Below are 24,827 nucleotides of genomic sequence, written 5' to 3'. Positions count from 1 at the left end.
TTAGCTTTTTGCAATTGCAACATTTAAATCAAGATAAGGCATTCTCTCTAATGACCTTGCAATGACAGTTGACTTCATCATTTTCTTAGGATATATAATTGTCTGAATTAGATTGCAAAAACTGGTAAAGCACAGACACCCAGCTAAATTAGAATTTCTGTTTCTCTTCTTGCAATTGTAGTTTTGTAAGGATGCTCTTTACAACTTGGTTGTCCTGTTGATAGCCTCCTAGCAGGCATAAAGCTGTTCAGCACAAAGAAACCACCTATGAAGGGACTGCAGATAGCTAAAGCTGCAGCTAAGGAGACTTACTCTGTCATGAAGCAGGAATAGCCCCTTGAAGGCTGAGGGTGAGACAGTTGCATGAATTGGAAGCAAACAGAAAATCAGGTCCCTGTTCCCATGGCAGCTTGTTCTAGGTTAACTCAATGAACTCCCATTCTGATTTCTAATGAGTGATGTGAAACCTCCCCTGGATATCTCAGCAGAGTTCAGTTTCTGTGATGTTAGCATGATCGCCGAATTGTAGCCTGCTGCCTCACTTGAGTATTGGTGTTTCAACACTGCAATTGCTTTCCCATCAACAGCAATCTACCAAGCTGCATAACCTCGTTGAGGAGCATAACAAAGTCCAGGTTACAGTCTGCACAAAGAGCGAAGGTGAGTCATCTGCTTCTCATTTTCCTCACCAGCCTGTATAATTAACCAAGGTGGTGAAATGTACCTGGTATTGCACAGCTCCTGTTGATTACTGCTGAAACATGAAGGGTGAGCTGCAGGGAGAACAGGGCAGCAGGAGGTGAGGTGGGCAGTGAGAAGTGTGGGCACAGCCTCTGCGATGCAGTAATGATGTATCTGTATCATCATCTGTATCTGAGGCATCTGTAATGATACAGGTGAACCTAGTAATTTGTGTAAAGAGTCAAGAACAGCTTGGAAAATTTAATTTCACAAATAAGCAGACAGGAAACATCCCTGTCCTTCTGAGACCTGCTTCCCCACTCTATAGGCTACTTTCGTAATCTTGTCAAGTAGCTTCTGAGCAATTTTCGGGGAGTCTAGATACATGGCTCCCAGCAAGGTGTACACTTTCTTCTGTCTCAGTTTCTTGCCTGTAAAATAGGGGTTATATCTACTTTTGACTCTCAAAGACATTGAGATGGACATTTGTTAGGGTGATGGGAGATGTAAAGGCCTTGGATAAGTTTTCTTGGTCAGAATGTTCTGTGGAGACTATGCAAATGAAACTGGGGACACCTGTTTGGAGAGAGATGTTTAGACAAGGGCTGATCTTTGCACTGTTGCATTTCAGTCAGTGTAGAAGTTTGGTGAAGTTGTTTGTGCTTGTTTAATTGCCCAAACCTTATGCATGAGTAAAGTTCATTTTTATATTGTTCTACAGGTTGCAAGGAGTTGGAGTCTTGTTACTTAGTCCCTGGAGATATGTTTCTTTTAGATGGAAAAAAGCTCTCTCTCCCATGTGATGCTGTCCTGATTGATGGAAGCTGCATTGTGAATGAAGGGATGCTCACAGGTGCAGCTTTGGAGTCTGAAATGCTGAGACCCTGTGCTGGTTCTCTGTCAGGAAGATGTCTCAGCTGTTTTAACAGCAAATTGTTTACTATTTATTAGAATAGTTTGCAGCAGGGGGTAGAAAAACTGGCTTGAATTAATTTATGGTTCTCTTGGGCTTTTGAATGCTGACATTGTGTTTTATGCATTTCTTATCCACGTTTAAACCAAGTAGGATTAATATTCTTTTAGACTTAAAAAAATGAAAATACTCAAATACACTGAACATACCTTTTCTTTTCAGGTTTTGGATAGTGATCTTGCAGCAATGGTGTTCAAGCAGACAATGTATGAGCACAGGGGTCAGTGTTACACCTAAACAGCCAGCCTAAACATCAAGAGGAGAAGGCTCTGGGGAGACCTTATTTCAGCCTTCCATTATCTGAAGGGGGCCTAGAAGAAAGCTGTGCAGGGACTTTACAAGGGCTTGTAGGGACAGGACAAGGGGTAATGGATTCAAACTGGAACAGGAGAGATTTAGAGGAGATATGAGGAAGAACTTCTTCCCCATGAGTGTGGTGAGACACTGGAACAGGTTGCCCAGGGAAGCTGTGTATGCTCCATCACTGGAGGCATTCAAGACCAGGTTGCATGGGACTTTGCACAGCCTAATCTAGTGGGTGGTGTCCCTGCCCATGGCAGTGGGTTGGAACCAAATTGTCTTTAAAGTCCCTCTAACCTTCTATGATTCTGTGAAGCCAGTACAAAGTATGAACTTGGTTCAGGGGCAGAATTTGACCCAAGCTCCTTGATACAAAAGGCTCAGAGAAACCATCTGATATACTCTGCAACTAGAGCTATAATAGCTGTCACCATAAATCCACACGTGTAAGGATATCAACTAGATAACTAGTCAGGCAAGCCTGAGCACCTAAAGGGTGCTGTCAGAATCTGATAGACTTTCAAATTCCTCTGAAGTGAAGCTGCACACTGTTGTTCTTAGGTGAAAGTATTCCTGTTACCAAAACCCCCTTGCCCCTCACGGAGAGTTCGATGCCCTGGAAAACCCACAGCTTGGAAGACTACCGGAGACACGTCCTCTTCTGTGGGACAGAGGTCATACAGACGAAGGCGGTGGGCAGAGGGCCAGCGAGGGCCGTCGTGCTGCAAACTGGTACCTCCTTTACTGTCTGCTAACCAGGGGAGGGAACACAGCAGCCCCAGAGGCTGGCAGGAGACCTTGCTTCTTTTTGTAGTTCATGTCCAGCCCAAGCCTGCTGTCCCTGAGAAGTGCTTGTTGCCACCTGATGGCTCAGGCTGCTGCAAGGTTACCTGTTTTCAGGCAGCACCAGCATGGCACCAGTGCTGCTGTGTCACGTATGGCACGTGTCTTCACACAGGGTTCAATACAGCTAAAGGCGACCTGGTGAGATCCATCCTCTACCCCAAGCCAGTGAACTTCAAGCTCTACAGAGATGCCTTCAAGTTCATTGTGGGCCTCTCTTTCATTGGTGTGCTTGGACTCATCTACACCGTGTGTGTGTTCATGTCCCACAAGGTAAGTACAAGGGATGTTTCTGCTGCAGATGCCAGCTCCGAGTCCTCGGTGACTCAAGACCTGGGGATATTGTTTGTTTCTATGATTCAGCTTTCAGGTGTCAGAAATGGGGGTGAAGAGGGGTAGATGGGCAGAACAAAGCAGAACAAATCTGCCATCTCCAGGGACAGGGTCTGGGGTGCTTTGCTCCTGGGCAGGAGGGTCAGCCCCACGGAGAGCGGTGGTGGCGGGGCGGGGGCTGTGCCCGCCCCGCTGCCCCGTCGCTCTGGCTGTTTGCAGAGGCCGGTGGCAGATGTGGTGGCGATGGGCCTCCTCCTCCTCACCGTGGCCGTGCCGCCCGCTATCCCCGCTGCCCTGACGACAGGCACCGTTTATGCCCAAAGGAGGCTGAAGAAAAAGAAGATTTTCTGCATCAGCCCACAGAGGATTAATATCTGCGGGCAGATCAACCTTGTTTGCTTTGACAAAGTAAGGCACTTCCTGGGGCACTGAAAGGTGCTGGGGGCTGCTAGGGACGTGGGATATTTTTTTTCCACCCCATCCACCCTGATCTAGCCCCAGGGAAAAATCCTCTCCGGGTGCCCACGTGGCAGGGTCACACCGTGGGCAGGAGGCTTTTCTGACCCTGCCCAGAAGGACCCGTGGGGACGGGCAGGAGGAAGTGGGGGCAATAGCTGGGGTAACTGGACATTTATTTCAATTCAGACAGGTACCCTGACAGAAGATGGACTGGACCTGTGGGGCATCATCCCTTCTGAGGGACGCCGGTAAGGAAGGATTTCATTTAGTGAGGACTAGTGGCCAGTGTGAATGTACTGCCCACAAGTCTGGTAAGGAGGGAGGCAGTTATGTAGGACATGGAGAGACCACAAATAGCACACAGCAAGAAATATGGGGGTGCATTTGGGGAGGCAGAGTGCAATGGGTGTCCCTGCTCCACTCCTTGCCTCTGAGGAGAGCATCTGGGCACTGCTCTGGCAGAAGTAGCTGTAAAGGTTGCTGCTAATTCAAGACAAACAGAAGTCCACAGCAGCATGAGTGCTTTTAATTACTCTGAAAGGATCTGGAGAATATGCACAGAGCTTGTCAATTATGTCATTTGCATCACAGTTCACTAAATACTCTTAATCTAGTCAATAAGCCTTTCATAATTTTAATGTGAGGATAAAGCTCCTTTTGTTGGAATTAAGTTTTGCTGACTTCAGTTGATTCTGACTCATTGAGCCTGTTGATTCTCACCTACCTTCTGTAAATACTGTGAAAAATCACTGAGACCACAGAACAGACCTGCAGACCTCAGGTTTTCTTAGGGGCTCCCTCAAACCCAAGGTAGGCTCCATCTCAATTCCAAGCCCAAAGACCTCTGAAATCCTCAAGAAATAAGCACTGTGTAAACATTGGACTTGACTGTATCCAGAATTATACTATTTATTTCATATTACTATACTACAATAACAGATTTCAGCTCTGCAGTGCCTCTTATGCTGAACTGAAAATATTAATCTTTTGCAGTGGCTAGGACAAACCACACACCCCATATCTACTCCCAGGTTTTCATTAGTAGTTGTTAATATATCAGATACCTCAACACCACAGAGATAATCATGCCATAATGAATGAAAGGATGAATTAATTATGAGAGGAGAAAAATCACCTTCCAAATACTTCCTCAAAGGACTGAGAGAAAATTACTATCTGATGCAAATTAATGAGATGAAATTAATAGGTGTCGACCAATAAAATACTTTTCCAGTGGGACCAAACTGCAGACACACAGTACAATCTCTTCTTGGCCCTGCTCCAGTGCATCAAGGAGGTCACACGGAACAGGTGCATGTTGAACAGGCGTGGAGCCCACCAAAAGGCAGACAGCTTGCACCAGTGCCAGGGTGGTTTCCACCAAAGTAGCCTTTGCAGATAGTGTCTGCTCGCATGAGCAGCAGAACAAAGCTGGATCCGTATATCAGAATACATTAATGTAATAAAAAATCTTCTGCAAGGCATCAAAATGTCAAGCTCACTTTGCAGACGTGTCCAATCTGCACCCAGCTGGGAGCCAGAGCTGGTGGCCTGCCAAAGCACAAGGAGGAGCCATTGCTGTCTGCATTGATCTCATTAGCCTATTTGCATAATTACTTTCTTAAATTTTCCCATTCTTAAACACAAGAGTAGCTCAGCCGGGTACTGCAAGGCAAGGACAGTAACGGGATGTCATTCGACTTACAGAATATCCTATTGTATGTTTAATAAGCTATAAATGTTTGCTGGCCTTATGTGAGGTTTAGCAGTTTCATGGTGTCATTCAAGTATTAATTAATTAATAAGCCAATTATGACCAGGCTAAGAACAAGGTATAATTTGCTGGAAATGGAACAGACTCTGATGGCTCAGAGGGACAACAGGTCCCGGATTCACCGTTCCTTTTAATAACGCTGCTCGCTTCCAGATTCATTTCACTGCCTCTGTGTTAGTAACAGGGGATGCTAGTGGTGATCAAAGGTAAATGAAATCTATTTAAATTTCTCCTTAATGTGCCAGCTTAAATGGTAATGGGCTGTGTTGTGGTGTGGCAGACACAGCTTGTCAGCCAGCTAGTTTCTTAGAGGGGGATGTGTGTGTGAGAAGAGACAACTCCACGGTGAAGTTACAGAACCTCCAGCCCAGCCTTGCATGTCTTCAGGCTGTACTGTAGAGCCAAAGGGAACAAACCTCAAGGCTGTCCACAGAAAGAAACTGGGGCATGAATCTTTGACGGTGTGCCCTGGTGTAACTTAGCAGAAGACAACCAACGTATACATTTTTGAAACCAAGGTGTGAGGGACAAGCACTTGGTGTCTGTGGCTATGCAAGTGTGCAGCTAGAAGTGAAGGCTGGGCTCCTCCTGACTTTTCCACATCGCCCCCAGGGGTGCCGAGAGTGGGCTGGCAGTGCTTGTTCACCCTCATGGGTGCACAGCACCAACCCAAGGAGATTCATCCCCTTATCCCCTTTCCATACTGCAGCTTCTCAAACCTTCTCCTAGGGCACATTGCCAAGTTGCTTTGAGATCCCTGCTGCAAGCTGTTTCCTCACTTGATAGTGTCTTCTCTGCTTCATCTAATACCAAACAGGAATTGCCAAGCAGGACTCCTGTGCTAGCTCCTCTGAGTGTTTTACTGTCTCTGTTACTTCTCATCAAGTGGGACTCATGCTAATTAATTACTGGGTACTTTTTGGCATCTGGCCTGTTAATCAGAAAGATGGGTAGGGCATCCTGTTGCGGGCAGCTGTTGGGGTCAGTTCCACTGAATGCAGCAAAGCAGCACCTGTATGCACCAGCTGAGGACTTGTGTCTGCATCCCTCTTGTAAATGGCCCTGCTAACCTTCTGCTTTTCAATCAGGTTCCAGAAAATCCATAAGTTCCCATCCAGCACTCCTATTCCCTGGGGACCTGTGTGTGGAGCCATGGCAACCTGTCATTCCCTGGTTGTTTTGGATAAGAAGATTCAGGGAGATCCACTGGACCTGAAAATGTTTGAGGGCACACAATGGGTAATGTGACTCGCATCCCCTGCACTCACCCGAAGCATGGACACCCCCAGCCCAGTCCATGGGGATTTACTCACAAGTCAAGGTCAAATACACGTCTGAAGGGGAGACCCCTTTGCAGTCCTGGTCATAACAGCTGCAGTTTGCTCTGATATTTCTACTAACCGCATGGCAGGTTTGTAGCACTGCAGCTGCTTTGTCATAGCCCAGCAATCATTTTCCTTCAGGCTGCCTGCATTTGCTCTCTTAATTTTATTTGGAACCATTGGATTTGAGGGAGCAAAGGGGGAGCCTGGTTGCTGCCAGCAGATGATCAGACCAGGCCATTGGCCATGTGGTGCAAAGACCACAAATCAGCCAAGGAAACACACAGGCAGGTTTTTATGCCCTTTTGCTGAAGGCTGTTATCTCTGATTAGCAAAGGGACATCCCTATGGAGAAACCAAGGCTGGAGCCTCCAGCTGAGTGAACAGCAAGTCTCAGAGAGACCTGGGGAGGAGGTGAGAGATTGAGCCTCATCTGCAGGAATGGAGATCTGCTTGGGTGGGCACAGGATGGGAGGAGGCACAAGGAGGAAAGGGGCTGCTCTTCTCCCTGCCACATCCTAGCCTGGAGGGATTCTGGGTCTCCGCAGAGAGCTGCTTCACCACCCTTTCTCCTTAACCTTTTGCTCAAGAGAGATTGCTCAATAGTGAAACAGATGGCAGCTCTTTCAGCAGCACTGCAGGAAGGCGTCGGGCTGGTGCTCACCCCTGTGGCAGAGCAGGCAGCCACCAAGCCATGTGACAGCAGAAGAGGACTATGTGGGTGAATGTGCCTTGGCAGCACTTCGAGTAACAGAGCTGGAGGGCTAAAAGCATCCTACACTAACAATTACCACCCTGTTTCTGCACAGAACATCAGTGAGAGTCTTTTAAAAGCAGGAGACTGAAAGATAAAATTGGCTAGATAAAGATAATTATTTCTCTTTCCATTCATCATCGATATGTCATTATGTTTATGTGGTACTTGAGTTTAGAGAAACCACAAAATTGGATGTGGATTTTTACTCTCATCACATCAGAAGACACAGGGCCATGGAGGCTTCTGCTAAGGACAAGGCTGCAGGGAGGCTGTCACTGACAATGGATAGGAAGACCTATTAGATTATAAAAAACTACTTCTGCAACCGGATGCTAACAGTAATGGGGAAACACTCTGCTGTGTGCTGCAGCCCCTGCCTTAACAGACAGGTGTAAAGCCAGAAAAGGAAAAAACAAACAAACAACAGATCAGAAATTACTCTTTTCTTTGTACAGGAGGTAGAAGACGCCAGCAGAGCTCAGGATGGGGCTGGTGCTCTCAACACCTGCATTGTTAGACCAGGGCCGAAGGCCAGCAGTGTAAGTCCAGTTCTTTCCAAGAATGGATATTCTGTTTTCAGCCTGCAGCAAGTGCAAACTCCTAGCACAAGCACTATTCATTTACCTGCGCTAGCACCTGAAAATGCCTTTCAACCACTCTTCACACTGTGTTGTATATTGCCCAGAACAGACCCCCTGCAAGCATAGGACCAGAAAAGCAAATTCAGATTAAAGTGGAGATAGTGCTCCTGAAGTGGCATCTAAAGCACTTCATGAGCCTAAAAGCCAATTGTTTCTAACTCTACTATTTGCACTAATAAAAGGTACAGACTTCTCTAAGTCCTTTCCATAAAGTTGCTGGGAAAATGAAGCTACACAATCAGTTTAAATGAAAAGTCATCCAGAGAAGCCATGTAAATGGAATAAATGTCTAAAGCATGAGTTCATCTGCAGGAGGAGGCAATGTGAGCGAGGACAAGGCAAACAACTGAGACATGGGTCTGTGAGTCCTGCTGGTAATGGTCATGCAAACCCACTAACAGATTTATCTTCCTCACCCCAAAACACCGTGTTGTTTGCTTCACTCTTCCTCCTAAGAGGCCCCTCAGGTAGCTCTGTGTTTTGACACTTGAAAATTTTTACATTTCCAGTCCAAATGTCAGCCCAGGCAGCTTCCTCCCCATGGAATGAGTGTAATTTCTGCTAGCAATACCAGGAAGACAGTGAGGTTGCAACAAAGAAATCAGTCTAGTTTCTAGGATTGCTCTGTTACCATGGTACTGTCACTGTAACTCATCAAATTTCAATTCCCCAGACTGTAGATCCAGGAATATTACATTAATACACGGTTATTAAGAGAAAGGCTAGGACAAAACCTGGAAAACAAGTTAAATATAAAGAAAAACACTGAGGTCCCGGGGTAGTATGCTGGGAAGACACAGTTGTTGACACCATGGTTGCTAACCTTGTTATCAGTGATCTGATCCTATAGTCAGAAGGCAGCAGAAGTGAAACAATCTCCTTTTAATAATAAATCACTTTAGCAAGACAGACTTAAATGAGCTGAAGTGCAGAATGGATTTGCTTTGTGTAATCAACGACTCAGATAACATCTCACTTTCCTGACCTTGTCCAGGCTCCCGTGGAAGGACTGGCAATCCTACATCAATTCCCATTTTCTTCTGGGCTGCAGAGGATGTCTGTTGTTTCGCAGAGGATCGGAGAAGAACAGTATGACCTGTACATGAAAGGAGCACCAGAAATAGTGGCCAGCTTTTGTAGACAAGATACTGGTACAGAATTGGGAAAGGGCAACTTGACAGTGTTTATTTGGACTTAATCCAAACCAGAGCTTATGCTGGGGCTGAGATCCTAAAAGGATTTCCACTAGCCACACTACAACTGCGTGTGTATGACAACAAACAAGCCTTGGACTTGTTAAATGTCATTATTTAATACTACAAACAAGTTTTCATTGTTTGTTTGTGAGTTAGATGCACACAGCCCAACAGCTAGTGGGGCACAGCCTGAGGTTCAGCCACTAAACATTCCTTAGCTGACTTGCATCAGCTGAAGATATAGTACATAAATAATGTTGATGCATCCCAGTACCCAGATCAGATGTAGCACCATGGTAATTGCGTGTGTCACAGCAAGTGTGTTGTGCTGTACAAGTTTAAATTTCCTTCTGATTTATTGCCCTGTAAATTCAGCATTGAGTTACTGACCCAGCTTGCAAAGACTTGAAATCTCAGCAGTAGAAAACTTGTTGTGGACATGTAAATTACTGTTATTAAGGATAATTGCTATTAATGCTCCAGCCAAGACTTTTGTCCTCTCACTGCAAGTAAACATAGGCTTTTCCTTTTTTTTGTATGTGACGAATATTACAGGCTTGTATTCAATTTCTCTGCAAACTTGAAACCTGGGTCACTTTCACTGAATACTTCCAAAGAATGCCAAGCAAACACAGCACCAGTGCTCTGTGGCTCTGTGGTTTGTTATTTCAAATGGCACTGACGTGGAAATGATTTTGTCAGACAATGGAAAGATTTACTTTAGAACCACCTAGGATCTAATAATGTAGACCTCCAAACAAGTCAACATCAGTCAGAAAAATGTCTTCAAAATTATGTTCTACTTTCTCAGGTTTCTAAATAGCTCTTCTTATCCTGTCTTGATTGTTTCTGTATTGATTACAACTTAATGAATAATTAGGTACTGCACTGTAAAGCTGTGATGGCAGCACATATCAGGGACAAAATACTGAAAAGTTAAAAGGAACTCTTTGCTTTTAGGGAATGATCAGAGTATTGAAATTTTAGGATTTGGGAGAATTCCCTCATTAAGACAAACATAAAACCAATTTTGTCAGTCACTCAGCATATATGCCGTAAACCTTAGGACAGAATTATGAAGTCAGGCATTTGTCCCCTGCCCAGTAATTCATCTTCTCTACCTGCACTTTATCCTCCATTCAAAAAGTATAAAACAGATGCATAGATCACTGATTTGAACAGTGCTACACAGCCTTGGTACAAACCAGCTGACTTCTACGAGAGGCCGCAGTGCTGTAACTAAGGCTAGAAAGAGGTTTAAAGGACAAGCATTTAACCCTAGAGAAGAAATCAGCAAGGATGGGATATTCTAACCATGAAACTGTTTTTTTTTCTGTAAATAGTCCCAGCTAATTTCTCACAGGAGCTTAAGACGTACACAAGCCAAGGCTTCCGAGTCATTGCCCTGGCCCATAAAGTGCTAAACCTAGGAAAGGATGTAGATGTGAGCAACCTAGAGAGGTAAGGTGTGCTGGTGAGCCACTGGTATCACTGTGGGGCTGCTTTCCTACCTGCTTGTTACAACCTGACCCAAACTGAGGTGCCCTGACCCCAACCTTCCCCTCCTCTCTAGCCAAAGGAGGCCTGTGGGGCAGCTGTACTGGGTAACACCTTCCTCTCAGCAGATACAGCTTACGCTGTTAATTGCCTGCTTTGCTACTGCTTTTGCAAGGCTCACTGGGCTGAATTTCAGAAGGGTAACGAAGCTGCTTGGCACGCTTCGGTATGGCAGTTGGATGGGACTGCGATAGAAATTCTCTGTGCCATCACTTGTGGGTTTCAGCCAGCCTGTTCCTGGAAATGCCCGTGCCTCTCTCTGCACACCCACCTCTGTTGCATTGCTTCTTCCTAGAGACGGCAACGCAGTGGATCAGCAGCTTGGCTGAAGCAGCAGAAATGTTGGTGCTTGCTGAGCACTGTCTTGAACTCATAGCAGTTGTGTTTCCCTGTGGAGCAAGTGTTTCCCACTGAGCATGGCTTTCCCATTGAGCCAAAACCACAGGGAGAGTCTTGCTCTCTGGGCTGCCCATGGGAAACAGCACGTGTGTTTCTGTCCTTGCTCCAAGAGAGGAGGCAGAGTCTGGGCTGGCCTTCCTGCGCCTCCTGGTGATGGAGAACCGCCTGAAGCAGGAGACAAAGCCTGTGATACAAGAGCTGGCTGCTGCCCGCATCAGGAGCGTCATGGTCACAGGTAAACCCCCCAGGCTGCTTCTGTGGCCATGCTGGCTGCCATGGGGCAGGCGGGAGAGAGACTCACTCCTTTAGCATCCTTCATTGCACCTCCGTGGTCTCTACCTGGGCTGCCACCACTGGGCAGATGTGAGGATCCTGCCTCTCCACTATCCTTGCAGGGGACAATCTGGAGACAGCTGTCACAGTGGCCAGGGACGCGGGTATGATTCACACGGGCAGCAAAGTCATCCTTGTGGAAGCAAATGAACCAGAGGGCTCCACTCCAGCTTCCATTGCCTGGCGACTGGCAGAAGACTGCAAAGCAAACACGGCTGCTCCCTATGTAAGCATGGCGAGGGATGGTTGCTTTTGAGTGCCAGAAGAAACAAACAAAGCTTTAAATGTCTAATAATTGGCTCCTTAATGGGGATTTGGATGTAGCTCTGAGGAATAGACAAAACCTGGGGGCTACTTCATATCTACTCCAGGGTATATGGAGGTGCAGTATGGACCATGCACCTGTTAGGGAGAAATAATTAATCCAGTTGTTCTTTGCTTGGGACAACAAGTGAAATAACTACGTGAATAACTGGCAAGGCTTTGCAGATGCAGTGGCCACTTCAGCCACGCTTGAAGTGTGCAGAATTAATGCAGTTATACACACTGGTCTGTGTGACTGTTTGCTGGGCCAAGAGCTTAGCGTCTAAACTAGCAACCTGTGGCTAACAGGGATTACTTATACATGGAAACACAACCAGAAAATCAAGTACTGCCAGGCACAAAGTTTTACAAAAGGATTCTCCAGAAGGCTATGTCCCTGGTTGCCTGTTGGGAGGCTGCTAAGGAGGGAATGAAATGGTGTGTTATGGCCCCAGTCTGAGAATAAAGGCTGTCTTATTTCTAGGAGGTATGTGTTAATAGTGAAGAAAAGATCACCTTGGAAGACGAAACCTGCAGCTACCATTTTGCAATGAATGGAAGGTCCTACCAGGTTATTATAAAGCACTTCTACAGCTTGCTGCCAAAAGTAAGTTTGGAAAAAAGAGGAAAGAAAGCTCTTACTTGCCCTCTCTGTTTTATTAAGTGGCAGTGGTGTTCCAGCTGGAGAAAGGGGTTTTTCTGTCCGTAGCTGTAATGTTGTCACTTCCCATTTTGACAACTGTGGGCAGCCTCCCACCGTGCCTCAGGTTTAACCTGAACAGCTTGCTTTCAGCATCTTCTAAGACCTCAAATGACAAGGGTGGACATGATGCTGTGAGCAGCTGCTTAGTGGAGTTACTCCACGGTTACCTTCTCACTCTCAGTTTAATTAAAAACATCAACCCCATTCCCGTGTGCCACTACCATAGCTGGCAACGGCCTCTGCTCAGCAAGGGCATCAGGAACATGAAATGCCCACGTCTAACAGCAGCAATATTCAACGCCTGTCACCCAGCCCATAAAATAGCCACTGCTGGGACAGATTTTTGAATTTTACACTCTCTGGCCAGATTTTCAGGTAGGAGAAACCTCAGGCTGAGCAGTGTTATTGCTGCTGTCATCAACCATCTGTTGATGGTTGGGAAGCCATCACTTGGGAAACCACTTGGGAAATGCTCATAACGCTTTGCTGCTCTGAAGGCTGCTGTGGAGCACGTGGTGATTGCTGCCTCCCCAGCACCTCCTCCACAACAGGCAAGGCAGAGAACAGAGCAGGATAAAGCTGATGTATGGGGAAACCCAAACACAAAAGGTAGCAAGACCATGGTAGGGTTTGTGAGATGAGTTAGAGGGTTTTACAGATGTGTCAGACACCCATCAAGGGAGGCCTGATCCTGCCTTGGTGGAGTGATGGAGGCACAAATGCCTGCCCAATGCAGCCTGTTGTTCTTTCTTGCAGATACTAGTGAATGCAACTGTCTTTGCTAGGATGTCTCCTGGCCAGAAGTCTAGCCTCATTGAAGAGTTTCAGAAACTCAAGTAAGGTTCTCTTTTGTTTTCTTCTTGAACCAAACCAATAACAAGTTTTCTTTAAAGAGTAACTGTTCCAGCTAGTGCTGCTCCAGGCACATCTTTCTGACACACCACCCTTGTTTACATCTTCTGTGGTTGCCTCCCTCCCAGCTCCCCCACAGAGAACCCTCTGCACCCCTCACACAGACTCAGCCTCTGCTTCTTGTCAGTGCCGTACAGAAAGCAGCATCAAATGGGGCACAGATAAAAACACCAAGGCAGACCTTGGTCCACAAAGCCAGCTGAGGAGAAGATGTCAGTTAAAGCCATGCTGCAGCCACAGGAGCTGCTGCAAACGTGCACACCTTGCTCCCTTTCCACAGCTCCTGGTACCAAGGGTACAACACTGTCTGGGATAAAGCAGCAGCATTCCCTTTCCCATTACAGCCTCTTTCAGAACTTATCCTAATTTTCTCCAGTGCACTCTGCTCCATCCTCTCCCCATATACAACTTGCCCCCTGGAAAGAGCCACTGCCCTCTCCAGGGCCAACGTGAGCTCCTTCTCTGATGTTCCCACTAGTGCTAAGCCAGCAGGTGCTTCACCACAGGATCAGCTGCGTGTGAGGCTTACGTGTTTCCCTTCCTTTTCCTCCATCAGTTACTACGTGGGTATGTGTGGTGATGGTGCCAATGACTGCGGGGTGAGTAGGAGCTCCTCTCTTCTTCCTGTTAAGGTTCCTCTCTTCCAGCCTAAGGAGCATTGTGATGAGAGGCTGCCCGGTGCCACTTGTCACCGGCGTTTCCCAAGTTAGCCTGTGGGTACACTGCCAGTGTGACACTGTAAAATACTGTCTACAGCTATTGTTTTATACTCAGATACACAATAACAGAGGATTACTGTTTGGGGATTTTTCCAATCTATTATATTATTACAATCTACTATAATAACATATGTAGCAAATAATAGACAAATAATGGTATAATATAGTTATAATAAATATGCTAGCATAATATAATTTTATAATAATGTATAAGCCTGCTTTGCAGCAGTTGTTCACAGCCTACACCTCAGCCCTAAAACAGAGGTGACAAGGCCAGGGAGCTCATAAGAGAGCGATAAAAGAAATATGAACAGGAGACTGAAAGGAATAGAAAGAGGATAAAATGGTAATTTGGTAATTTAAATAGTTTAGGAGACTGTTTAACAGAAGAGGTATGCACAAACTCCAGTGTGGGAAACAGCATACAGGTTAGTTGAAAGATTTTTAATAGGTATAATGAGATTAAATGAACAAAAGCAGTATTTAAGCTCCAGGGAAGGGAAGATATCTGGAAAATGAGATCAGCTGGGCTACAGAATGGAGGAAGATAAAGGACACTTGAAGCAAAACTTGGCAAGCACCAGCAAACCTGCTGCGCAGGGTGGAAGGGGTGGCTGGCTATCTCTCTGTGTTCTCACTCCCATGGATTTCAGGCTTTGAAAATGGCCCATGCAGGGATATCACTGTCAGAGCAGGAGGCATCCGTGGCCTCACCTTTCACCTCCCAGATCCCCAACATCCAGTGTGTACCAGAGTTGATCAGGTGAGTTTCCTGGGTGCTGCCCTGGTGCAGTTGTGGGGTGCTGCTCTGAGCTCTGCCTGTGGGGTTGCGAGTGGCAGTGCACTACTCTCAAAGATGCTGATAAACCACAATTAATCCCTCAGTAGCTATATAAAATATAGCAGAAGGGCTTTTGAATCCTCAGATTCCCATGCTTGGGAGACTTTTTGTGGTTTTAGGAGAGCATTGCCCATGGTGGGTGATATTTTTGGAACACGTACATTAGTAGAGTCACATGAAAGGGCAAGTATAACACTGACCACAGAAAGATTTGCTTGTTATTGCTTTAAAAATATATCCATACGCTGCACACAGTCACAGAGCAGCCAATAATAATGCCACTTAACCAAATGTATGTGAAGACAATTACGTGTTTGTACAGCAATGTTCTTGATTCCTAGAACTGCTGAACAAATTGGTAATGAAAAAGTGACACCAGCTTAATCTGTGTATAAAAATTGTAGCTGCAGAATAAAACCAAAGAAACAAAACACTGTGGAGGAAGGGTCTTCAAGGGGATCTGTGATATCTTAAGGCCAAAATATTTGTTTATGGAATTTGAACTGGTTTCTATTCTTCTTAGAGATCGTAAACACAGATCCTAAAAGCAGGCACCACCTGTAGCACTAAAAGCATGGTACTGTAGCTGTAAGTGAGGGTTTTGAGCTTTGCTTTATGTTCTGAGCAGGGAAGGTCGAGCGGCTTTGGTTGCTTCCTTTGGTGTGGTTAAATACCTGACCCTTTACGGCCTGATTCAGTTTGTTGGTACTGCTCTGCTGTTTTGGGTAAGTCTTTCATGCCCATCTTTTATCAGTACACTATGCTCGCCATGGGATTTTATCTGCAGTGGTATTACTGGGCAGGGAAGAAAAAGCATACAGGGCTTCAGGGAACAGCAAAGGTGTGAAAGGCTGGGCAACTACCAGCACAGGTAGGTTGGTTGTAGGGACCCCCAGAATTGGGGGAAAAGCCCAGTGATAAGACTTTGACCCTTCCAAAAGAAAAAAGAGAATTAGAAGGAGGGTGAGTCCTGTCTAGCTGGGTGATGGAAGCCTAGGAGGAGAACTTGCTGTAAAATAGGAATTTGGGGGCTGTCTCTCTGCTGGAAAAAAAAGCTGGAAAAAGAAGTGTCTGAGGCAGATGAAGGAGGGTAGTTAGGGAAAAGTTACTATTGTGTATCACCAGCGTGTGATGTATCCTCTAAAATTTTAGAACATGAAAAGGAAAACAGTGAAGGAAATGAACATGTGGATTTACCTTGGGCCACCTCTCTTGCCTCAGTTCATGCACATCTTCTGTGCACAGCGCAGTGAAGGGCAGAAAGCAAAGTGTGCTGCTGTGAATCTGCACGACATGGCCCAGCCTTGGTGGCAAAAGGGACAGATGGTGGGTCACCACGTGGGGACAGCTTCCCCAGATGCTAGTTTGGATGCACCAACTTTGTCCATGGCCCCACTACCCACAGACATTTCAAACCTGGCCCAAAGTGAAACCCTGGCCCTCATTGCTGTTACTATGGGCTGGGAGTGGGCGATCTGATCTAAGTGGTCCGAGAGGCATTGCTGTCTGCCAGAAGGGTGGAAAATCATCAACATGCCACATTCAAGTGTTGGGTCGCCCACAAGTGCTGTGAATTGGCAAGGGGTTCAGTGGGAGCTGGCTGACAGTTGGCAAGCTGGGTTGCACCAGGGCCACGAGGCTGCTGTTACCAGCACAACACTGCTCTGAAATAGCATCAGATGCCACGGTTTGTACTGTCAAAGCTGTCACTTGGTCTCAGGTAGTGCTGCCTTTGCTTTTATTCCAGCAACTGCAGATCTTTGGGAATCACCAGTATTTGATACAAGATGTCATCATTACGCTTCTGGTTTGCCTAACAAGTAAGCAGTGTAACTTCAGCTCCTGTGTGTTCCTGGCATGAGACCCAGTATGGCTCTTATCATTAGATAAGTGTCTATTGTAGTTATATATATATATATACAGATATCTATCTATATAGTTATATAGATATATAGTTATCTATAGGTAGATAGGTATAGTATGGAGATTCCCATGGATGGGATGCTGTTCCCCATCTTCTCTGTGCTTTCCTGATGGAGGGATTCATAGAAGGTTGAGGTGGAAAATAGTGGGGATCAAAGCCATTTCTTGCCTGCCCACTAGGGCCAGGCTTTGCAGCTTTCACCTGTGATGAGTGGATGGGGGGCCTGCCGCCCAGCAAACACAGAGGGATGCTGGCAGGCTGGGCTGCCACAGATGACAGATGCCTCTGGTTTCTCTCCAGTGAGCTTGACAGAAGCCTATCCAAAGCTGGCTCCTTACCGGCCTCCTGGCCAGCTCATCTCTCCTCCGTTGCTGCTCTCCATCATCCTCAACGTGTGCTTTACCATAATCATGCAAACCTGTGGCTTCCTTCTGGTGAGGCAGCAGCCCTGGTATGTGGAGCGGGCCAGTCAGAGGTAAGTCCCACTTCTTTCTTTGATCTCCAGCTTTCAGATCGTGTTGCTGCAGCATGCTGGGGACACTTACCTCAGCCTCTCCATGGAGCGTTTTTGGCACACATCAGAAAATTAAGCAGACTTTTTTGGTCTTGTTTTGTTTGTTTGTTTTAATATATGTTTTTCACTCCTGTGGTTGATAGATGGTTATTATAGTAGGCTGGGCTGGATAGAAAAGGGAATTTCTGTTGGCAGCTTGCTGTTGCTGGCAAGAGCAGAATCAAAGTGCTGGGTGTCGCCTTACAGACACTGCTCTCCAGGGAACCACACAGTGTCCCCCACCAGCCCCAGGGAAAATGGAACCAGCAGCGGTGACCAGAGCACTGTCCTCAGTTATGAAGACACTACACTGTGGCCACTGTCTTCTATTAACTGCATCATTGTGGCCTTCGTCTTTTCCAAGGGAAAGCCCTTCCGGAAGCCCATCTACACCAACTGTAAGTAGAGCTGGAGTAACATGTACTCTGCAGACTCCTCTCCCTGTCCTAAAATAAATCCTGGCAGGAGAGGCTGCTAGGGAAGGGCTGCTGTGGATTCTTCTGTACCTGCACCAGTGACTGGCCTTTAAAATAACAGCTGATGTATGTGAGCTCCTACTTCTCCATGAGAAAGGCTCAGTGAGCACTGTTTGTTAGCTTCTTCCCTGAGAGAAGAAGCAGCAGAGCTGAGAAAGGAGACTACATCTCGTTTTGGAAAATGTGTGCTTTGCAGAAGATGATGGGCTGGCTTTAGTTCAGCACTGTGTATTATTGTGAACACAGCCTATGAGGATCGGATGTGTTTGTTTGAAATACACACAGCAAAAAGAGCTCCTCTGAGAGTCACAGTCTTACCTTTCCTGACTTCCACTCCTAGAGATAAGACAAAAAAAGCCTGTGATAATATCACTGTTAAAATCCTCTCAGAATAACCTTTCTTTTTCTATTTGAGTTAGAACTGATTGAGTCCTTCTAGCCACCAGTTGACTGATAGTTGCTTTGCAGCTGCAGCTCATGGATGAGAGGGCAGGGCTTGGCTTCATCTTAGCAGAGTTCATTTGGCCAGGTATTTTGATAAAAAGACAGATCCCAAGTGTATTACAGAGAGCAGTGATCACCTGTGGAAGACAGGTGACACCAGAAAGAAGCTGCCCTACAAGCAGCCAGGCTCAGATGGGACAGAGGACTCTGTCAGCTGAGAAATCTGCACATGCATCTCCATGTTTTATCCCTGTTTGGGGACAAGCCCTAGGAGGAATCAAAGGAATTTCCCTGGTTTTGCCACCCACTCAGCCCTGTCACCTCTCCTCCCTGGGAGGGAGAAGGTTGCCAGGAGGCCATTGGGAGCTGCTAACTCAACTTGCCAGCTAGTTTTAAGGTGCTCAGCTCCTGGTAATTGCCAGGGGTTTGTCACCTCAGGACTTCTTAGCCATTTGCCATCAGTCTGTGGCCTCCTGCTCCTTTGGAAGAGGATGCAAAGCCAGACAAACTCTTTCTGTGACAGGCAGAGGTGTAGTCCACCTTTGCACCCTGTGGGTTGCAGAAGCATGTGGCCTTTCCTGGGAAGGCAGCCCATGAGGACAGACTGCCTCATCTGCTGCCTGTGGCCCCAGAGCGAGCAGAGGAAGGATGCTGGTGTGGCTCACAGCACTGCCCCTTGGAGCCATTTCTCTGTGGCCATACAAGAATTAGAACGTGGCAAATCACTTGTGCAAGAAAATATAGTCCAGGTGGTGAGCTTTGTGACAGGCTGCTGGGGAGCAGCTCCCCTAGCTCCAACTCCACAGCTCTTCTTCTAGGGGGAGAAAAACTAAAGGCACTTGACACGTTAGCAGTTGTACAGCATGAGCATTTGGGGCTCCTCTCAGCACCTCTGCACTTCGGTCACCAACCCCTCTCCTTCCCAGAGCCACAAATGCTCTGCTTTCCCTAGATGTGTTTTCAGTCCTCCTGGCCCTCCAGCTTGCAGTCTGCCTCTTCCTCTTCCTCGCTGACATTGATGCTGTGTACAGGGGAATGCAGGTAAGCACAGACAGAACACACATTTCCCTGTCATGCCACATATTTTGCTGTCCCTTTACCTAAGCATACAGAGCAGAAGCTACAGTCATCCTAGAAATCAATTTGCTGATCTGATGCTGACTGGGCAGCACTTTCAAACTCCTCTAACACCCTTCTGCAAGGGCTTGATCAATGACATAGTCCTCCTCCTCATCTAGAAGGGTGGCAACTGGGAGCAGAAAAAGTGCTTATGGCTCACTGAGCTTTTCCCAGCAGAAAAGCACAATAGGGTGGATTGTGGATTTGCATGTTGGAGGAGGCTTGTTGGCTGGAGAAGCGAGTGGGCAGGGATTGGTGCTGCCTCTGCCTGGGGCACCACGAGCTCACACTGCCCCCCTGGGCGCCAGCCAGGGCACAGTGCAGGCAGCTGCCTCCAGTTGTGCTGCCCAGCAGCGGGAACGGCCGAGCCCTGTGGCTTGTCCCCGCCATCCTACACGGGATGGAGTCGGGAGGAGACCTGCTATTAGGGGGAGCATACACAGAAGGAAGAGGAGCTGCACGTTGTGCATTAGCTGCAGCTCCCCAGAGTATTTGGGTACTGGATCCTGCCCCAGGCACCTATCTGCAGGTTTCAGCAGTAGCATGAGTACTCAAGATGAGTTATGCAGCTCACCGTCATGGGGAATCTGGCATCAAACCTTCCAAGATCTCTGTGGCAAGAAATTGTCTCTTCCTACCGCCTCCTCCACCCTTGCCACCAGGAAAATGTTAGTCAGCTTCTCAAATCATTAGGAGCAGATGCAAATCTTGGCAAGGCATTTAAACCTAATTGCTGCTCATGTCTTTTCCAACAGCTTCTTTGCACTCCTATGATTTGGAGAGTTTATGTCTTACTGATGCTCTTGGTCACCTTCTGTGTGTCTTTCTTTACAGAGGTGAGTGTATTTATTTGTATTGGGTGAACAGGAGCAGAGTCTGGTCAGATCTTTCTACCCTCATTTGCAACCATGCTCTCCTCCTGCAGATGCATAAACCCTCAGGCATTTTCTTCTTTCTAAAGACTCGATCTGTGTCAGTCAAAACCATTTTAAGCAGCCCTAGAGATGTGGTTTTGACCACATCTCTGAAGTCTTTAGGCAGGGAGGGAGCTGAAGTACAGCTGCTTGGGAGAAGCCTGCTGGTGCTGGCTCGTGTGGGAGCAGAGCTGCTGCACGAGTCAGGTGCCTGGCAGAGATTCTGAAAGAACCACGTCCCTCTTGTCCTGCACGCCACCAGGCCAGAGATTGCACTGCCTTCTGCCATTGGGTACTGCAGCACTGCCCGAGCCCTGAAGTGTCAAGGCTGGCTGTGTCCAGCACCAGGTATCAACTCCTGCAGGAAGCAGCAGTGCCTGGTTGTCCCACACCCCCAGGAGGAAAAGCTTGCCCCTTGCTCTTCCCCTTCAGCTAAACAGATTGAGATCAGTATTGTCCTGATGTAACTAAGCAGAGCCTTCCTGTGGATGAGGAAGGTGGCATCTGGCAGCCGTGTGACTGAAGGGGAGCACACGAAACCACCCAGTGCTGTGGGGCTCAGGGGGGCTCCACGCATGGCAAGGGATGGGCAACAGCACTGACCCTGTGCCATGTCGTTCCGCAGGACGTTATCCTGCAGAACAAGCACCTCTGGCTGCTGATTAAAGCCTGCTTTGGGTACCAGTCAAACAGCCAGTACCGAAAATGGCAGAGGAAGCTGCAGAGGGATCCCAGCTGGCCTCCCATAAACACGGAAAACTTTGCAGCAAAAAGCAGGGCGGGGGTTTACATTAACCCCACGTACGAGCCCGGTGACGGGGACCCTCCGCAGGTGCCGCCCGCGGCCAGTCCCGGCAGCTTCCCCGGCTCGCCCTGAGCAGCCCGGGTCCTCCTCGGCTGATGTGCGCCAGATGCAGACGTCTGAGAGCCCTGCAAAACCCAACCATCCGGGGACAGGCTGGGCCCTGGAGCACAGGCAACGATTATTCTTCTGGCTGATGGAAAAATAACAGCCTTGACTCTACTCCATGGTAACAGCAAGTCTTGGGCCTTGCCAGCATCTCCTACCCAGGCTCAAAAATACCGAATGCAGCAAAGTGATGGCTTCTGCTGCTCCACATCACACAATTACTCCATGTTGCAGTCACTGCTCCACCAAATCCTGTCACAGGACCCACCAGGCTTGACAGAGAGGCAATCCAAAATAAGTGACCTAATCTTCCTTGAGCAGAGAGCACGTGTACCATTGCAAAATCCTGCATTCAGAACCGCAGCTTCCAAGAACATTCCCCAGACAAAATAATTCTGTGTTTTGTGCACTCCAGAGTGAGTTACAGATGTGGGAGGGTGCATATGCTGCCCTCACCCAGCTCTCCTTTGGCCGTTCTTTCAGACATAACGCTCCAAGTGCAGCAAAGGTTAAAGCTCACAGAGTGCTGTAAGCCCAGGCTGGGAAGGCTGGTGAGGACAGGCCACACTCCAGCTTGCCCAGGCAGAGGACAGCACGGCTGCTGCACACGCATACACACGACCTCCGGAGTTCATGCTCTGCCCCTCCCAGGTCCTGGGCCAGGTTTGGTGTCATGTGGCAGAAATCAGAGCTAAGCCTTGGCTTCTTACTTTAACTAGGTCATGCCAAGAAGCTGGGGGTTGAATGTGCTCTGGCACACAGCTGCTTGGCAGGCACAAGAAGCTGAGCCCCTCTGTACTTGCTCTTTTAGCTTCGTGTTGTTCAACCATCTAATTAGTTTAGGCATGAAAGAACTTTTGATTACATTTGCAGGAAGCAAAACGTTACTTTTTAAGTTCAGTTTTATTATAATATGTTTTCCCATGTTAAAAAAAGAACTTTATTTTAATGTAGTAACAAAGGGCACTACAAAATACAACCAGAAGGCTTGTCTTTGTTATTTCAAACATTGAAACAACTGAAGTTTAAAAAAAGCTTCTGATCCTGTTATGTACATGTTAAGAGGAGACAAAAATAGCAAGCTTTTTACAGACAGCTCTTTTGCCCTCATCTCTTCTTACAGTCCAGGCAGTTGCCTGTAGCAAAAGCAACACAAGGACTTAACTTCTTACATGCAGTCTGCAAATAACTTGCTTCCAAACACGTAAGCCAGATGCTCCTGATAAAGAATAATAAACCACACTTTTCCAAAGCAGTTCTAAGACAAGCCACACGTCAGCTTTGTCACAAGGAACCAGTGGGGCTGTGGAAATTTGGAGATGGGACATGGGGCAAAGGCTGCTGGCTGCCCTTGCAGTCTGGGGTGGTCTTTCTTTAAATCCCAGTGCTTTGGCAGCGTAAGGAGTAGAATCATAGCATGGTTTGGGTTGGAAGGGACCTTAATCATCTAGCAAGCTTGGACAGGTCCAGTACCAACAATTCCTGCACTTACAGGGATGAAGAGGGAAATTTCAGTGGCACAGTGGCCCAAATCTGGAACAAACAGCTGCCAGAGAAAAAGCTAGCTTTTTTTTTTTTTTTTGTCAGACCCCCACAGACTAGGGCTCTGCTGCTCCCAAAGAGTCAGAGCAGCCAGGGAAAGGGATGCTTTCCAGGCAGGAAAAAACCACCATCAAGCCAAAAAGAGAGCACTAGTTTAAAACACTGAGGGATACACCCTGTGAGACCTGCCCTTCCCTCCTACCTACCACCCTTGCAGGAGCAGCTCAGTTATGCACCACGTGCCTTGTCTGCCCCTTTGCACACCTGGGAACCTGGGGTGTTCCACTTGCAGAGGCCCTCACCTGGAGGACACACCATAAGCTGTCAGCAATACTTTTATACTACTCTTGATTAAAAAAAAAAAAAGTAAAAATGTTAAAGTTAAAATAGGTTATTCACAGAAAGAGCCCACAGGACGTAGCTGATAAAACCAAGATGTGTAGAAAGCCTGTGCAAGCCCTCAGCAGAGCTCTGGGGGTGTGAGGATGGGGGATCTGCTTGCAAGTGCTCCCAGACTGCCACAAAAATCATCACAAGCAATGAAATAAAAGCAGGTGTGGCAAATAGGCTAGTGCTGAGCTCCACAAGGGTGACACAGTTGTTAGTAAGTCTTGGTGGCAGCTGTGGCCACAGACTGTCCTGGGTGCTTCCTGGCTGGGGGCTCCCTGCCCTGCTCTGAGCTTGCCCCAGTGGCCCTTCAGTACTGTGTCTCTCTGGATCTGCTCCGGAGCAAGCCCAGCAAGGAGAAGGCACCAGCAGCAGCTGTCACAAACCCAATGGCACTGATTGCTCTGTTGGCCTGCAAAGGGGAAGTAAAAGATAGAATGGAAACCTATTAAGTTTAGGTTTGTATATTTTTTTACCCCCAGGCATGCTAATGAAGAGCAGGCAGAGGTAATCAAGGCAATTAAGTGAATGAGAGAGTGAATGCCCCATAAGCAGAAGGGGTAACACCCAGGCTTTTAGCTCTGGGCTGTGGCTTTCAGTAAGAGGGCACTGCCAGGGTGCAGACAGACTGTAGTGAACTTCCTGGTCCCTGGTGAGGCCAGAGGCAGCAACGGTATGGACCCCACGTCCAGGGGCTCACACAGAGCAGCAAGGAGGTGTACTGTGAGGCATGCAGGGGCTCACCCCATCTTACTTACCTGGTCAGAGACCCCCTCGCCGTAGCGGAGCAGTGTCACGAAGTGCTCACAGTTGTTGCCCAGCAGGTCGTAGGACACCTCCTGGTCGATGAGCCTCTCAGCGCGCCGGATGATCTCCTCCACCGGGAGGGGAGCGTAGGTGCCGTCGTACTTGTTGTTGATGTGGTAGCTGTCGTTTCCCACCACGTCCTTCAGCAGCTGCATCCTCACCCGGGCCTTTCTGCTGAACACCGACTTGGCGCTGGCAAATGTGGCGGGGGGCCCTTCATCTGGGGAAGCAGGAGCAAGATGAGGCAGGCAAGCCCTGTCTGGCCCCTCCAAGACCTTCAGAGGGGTTTCTGCCAGTCATCTGGAAAGACCATCTGAAAACATGGGGTCCACCACCAGCCCATGGAGGGAGACACGGTTCCCGTGTTACCCCCAAAGCCTCTCTTCACCCTGCCAGGCTGCTCCAACCTTACCTACGGGTGTCACGTTGATGATGTACCCATCCCCCAGGTACAGGGCCCAGTGCTGGTAAGCTGGTCGGAAGATCTCGATCAGGTCCCCGGGCTCGGGGTCGCCGGGGTGTGTGGTGCTGAAGCCCTGGACAGCTGCCATCTCAAGCGCGTGCTCCTCCCGGGCAGGCTCAGCGCAAGGCACAGCAAGCGGCGGTCTGGGATGTGCCCAGGGCATCTGCTGGGGGAACGTAGGCAGAGAGGTCGTGAGGGCCCGGCACTGGCACTGGCACGCTTACGTGGAGCCTCGCCCAGCG

General features: G+C 47.8%; 2 protein-coding genes across 2 annotated transcripts in view; one reads left to right on the top strand and one right to left on the bottom strand.

The window, feature by feature from the left end:
• Positions 1-21,353, top strand: part of ATP13A5 (ATPase type 13A5) — a 32,685-nt gene extending 11,332 nt beyond the window's left edge. The window contains exons 8-30 of the mRNA XM_008946341.1: positions 588-660; positions 1,403-1,534; positions 2,516-2,686; positions 2,913-3,070; positions 3,350-3,538; positions 3,776-3,837; positions 6,452-6,602; positions 7,898-7,981; positions 9,078-9,234; positions 10,623-10,740; positions 11,346-11,470; positions 11,631-11,794; positions 12,356-12,478; positions 13,331-13,410; positions 14,043-14,085; positions 14,859-14,968; positions 15,675-15,771; positions 16,794-16,866; positions 17,271-17,445; positions 17,731-17,921; positions 19,396-19,484; positions 20,318-20,398; positions 21,102-21,353. Coding sequence (XP_008944589.1) covers positions 588-660; positions 1,403-1,534; positions 2,516-2,686; positions 2,913-3,070; positions 3,350-3,538; positions 3,776-3,837; positions 6,452-6,602; positions 7,898-7,981; positions 9,078-9,234; positions 10,623-10,740; positions 11,346-11,470; positions 11,631-11,794; positions 12,356-12,478; positions 13,331-13,410; positions 14,043-14,085; positions 14,859-14,968; positions 15,675-15,771; positions 16,794-16,866; positions 17,271-17,445; positions 17,731-17,921; positions 19,396-19,484; positions 20,318-20,398; positions 21,102-21,353 — 2,898 coding nt within the window. The remainder of the gene's footprint in view (positions 1-587; positions 661-1,402; positions 1,535-2,515; positions 2,687-2,912; positions 3,071-3,349; positions 3,539-3,775; positions 3,838-6,451; positions 6,603-7,897; positions 7,982-9,077; positions 9,235-10,622; positions 10,741-11,345; positions 11,471-11,630; positions 11,795-12,355; positions 12,479-13,330; positions 13,411-14,042; positions 14,086-14,858; positions 14,969-15,674; positions 15,772-16,793; positions 16,867-17,270; positions 17,446-17,730; positions 17,922-19,395; positions 19,485-20,317; positions 20,399-21,101) is intronic.
• Positions 21,354-23,625: 2,272 nt separating this feature from the next.
• On the bottom strand, positions 23,626-24,673 carry LOC103778734 (phospholipid-metabolizing enzyme A-C1-like). The gene is made up of 3 exons (XM_008946339.1): positions 24,535-24,673; positions 24,074-24,342; positions 23,626-23,727 (listed from the first exon to the last, which is right to left on the bottom strand). The coding sequence occupies exons 1-3, from the start codon at positions 24,671-24,673 to the stop codon at positions 23,626-23,628; spliced, it is 510 nt and encodes a 169-aa protein (XP_008944587.1).
• Positions 24,674-24,827: the final 154 nt, after the last annotated feature.

This window comes from Merops nubicus, unplaced genomic scaffold (genome assembly GCF_000691845.1).
Source record: "Merops nubicus isolate BGI_N331 unplaced genomic scaffold, ASM69184v1 scaffold4368, whole genome shotgun sequence".
In the NCBI taxonomy this organism is placed as follows: Eukaryota; Metazoa; Chordata; class Aves; order Coraciiformes; family Meropidae; genus Merops; species Merops nubicus.
This window is presented reverse-complemented; position numbering and strand designations above follow the sequence as displayed.

Bases quoted from the DNA above. Each gene is read 5' to 3' on its own strand.
- LOC103778734 (XM_008946339.1), bottom strand. From the start codon at position 24,673: ATGGCAGCTGTCCAGGGCTTCAGCACCACACACCCCGGCGACCCCGAG. The intron at 24,343-24,534 runs GTAAGGTTGGAG...CTGCTTCCCCAG, and splicing joins CATCAACGTGACACCCGTAG to ATGAAGGGCCCCCCGCCACA. The intron at 23,728-24,073 runs GTAAGTAAGATG...TCCCCTTTGCAG, and splicing joins GCGAGGGGGTCTCTGACCAG to GCCAACAGAGCAATCAGTGC.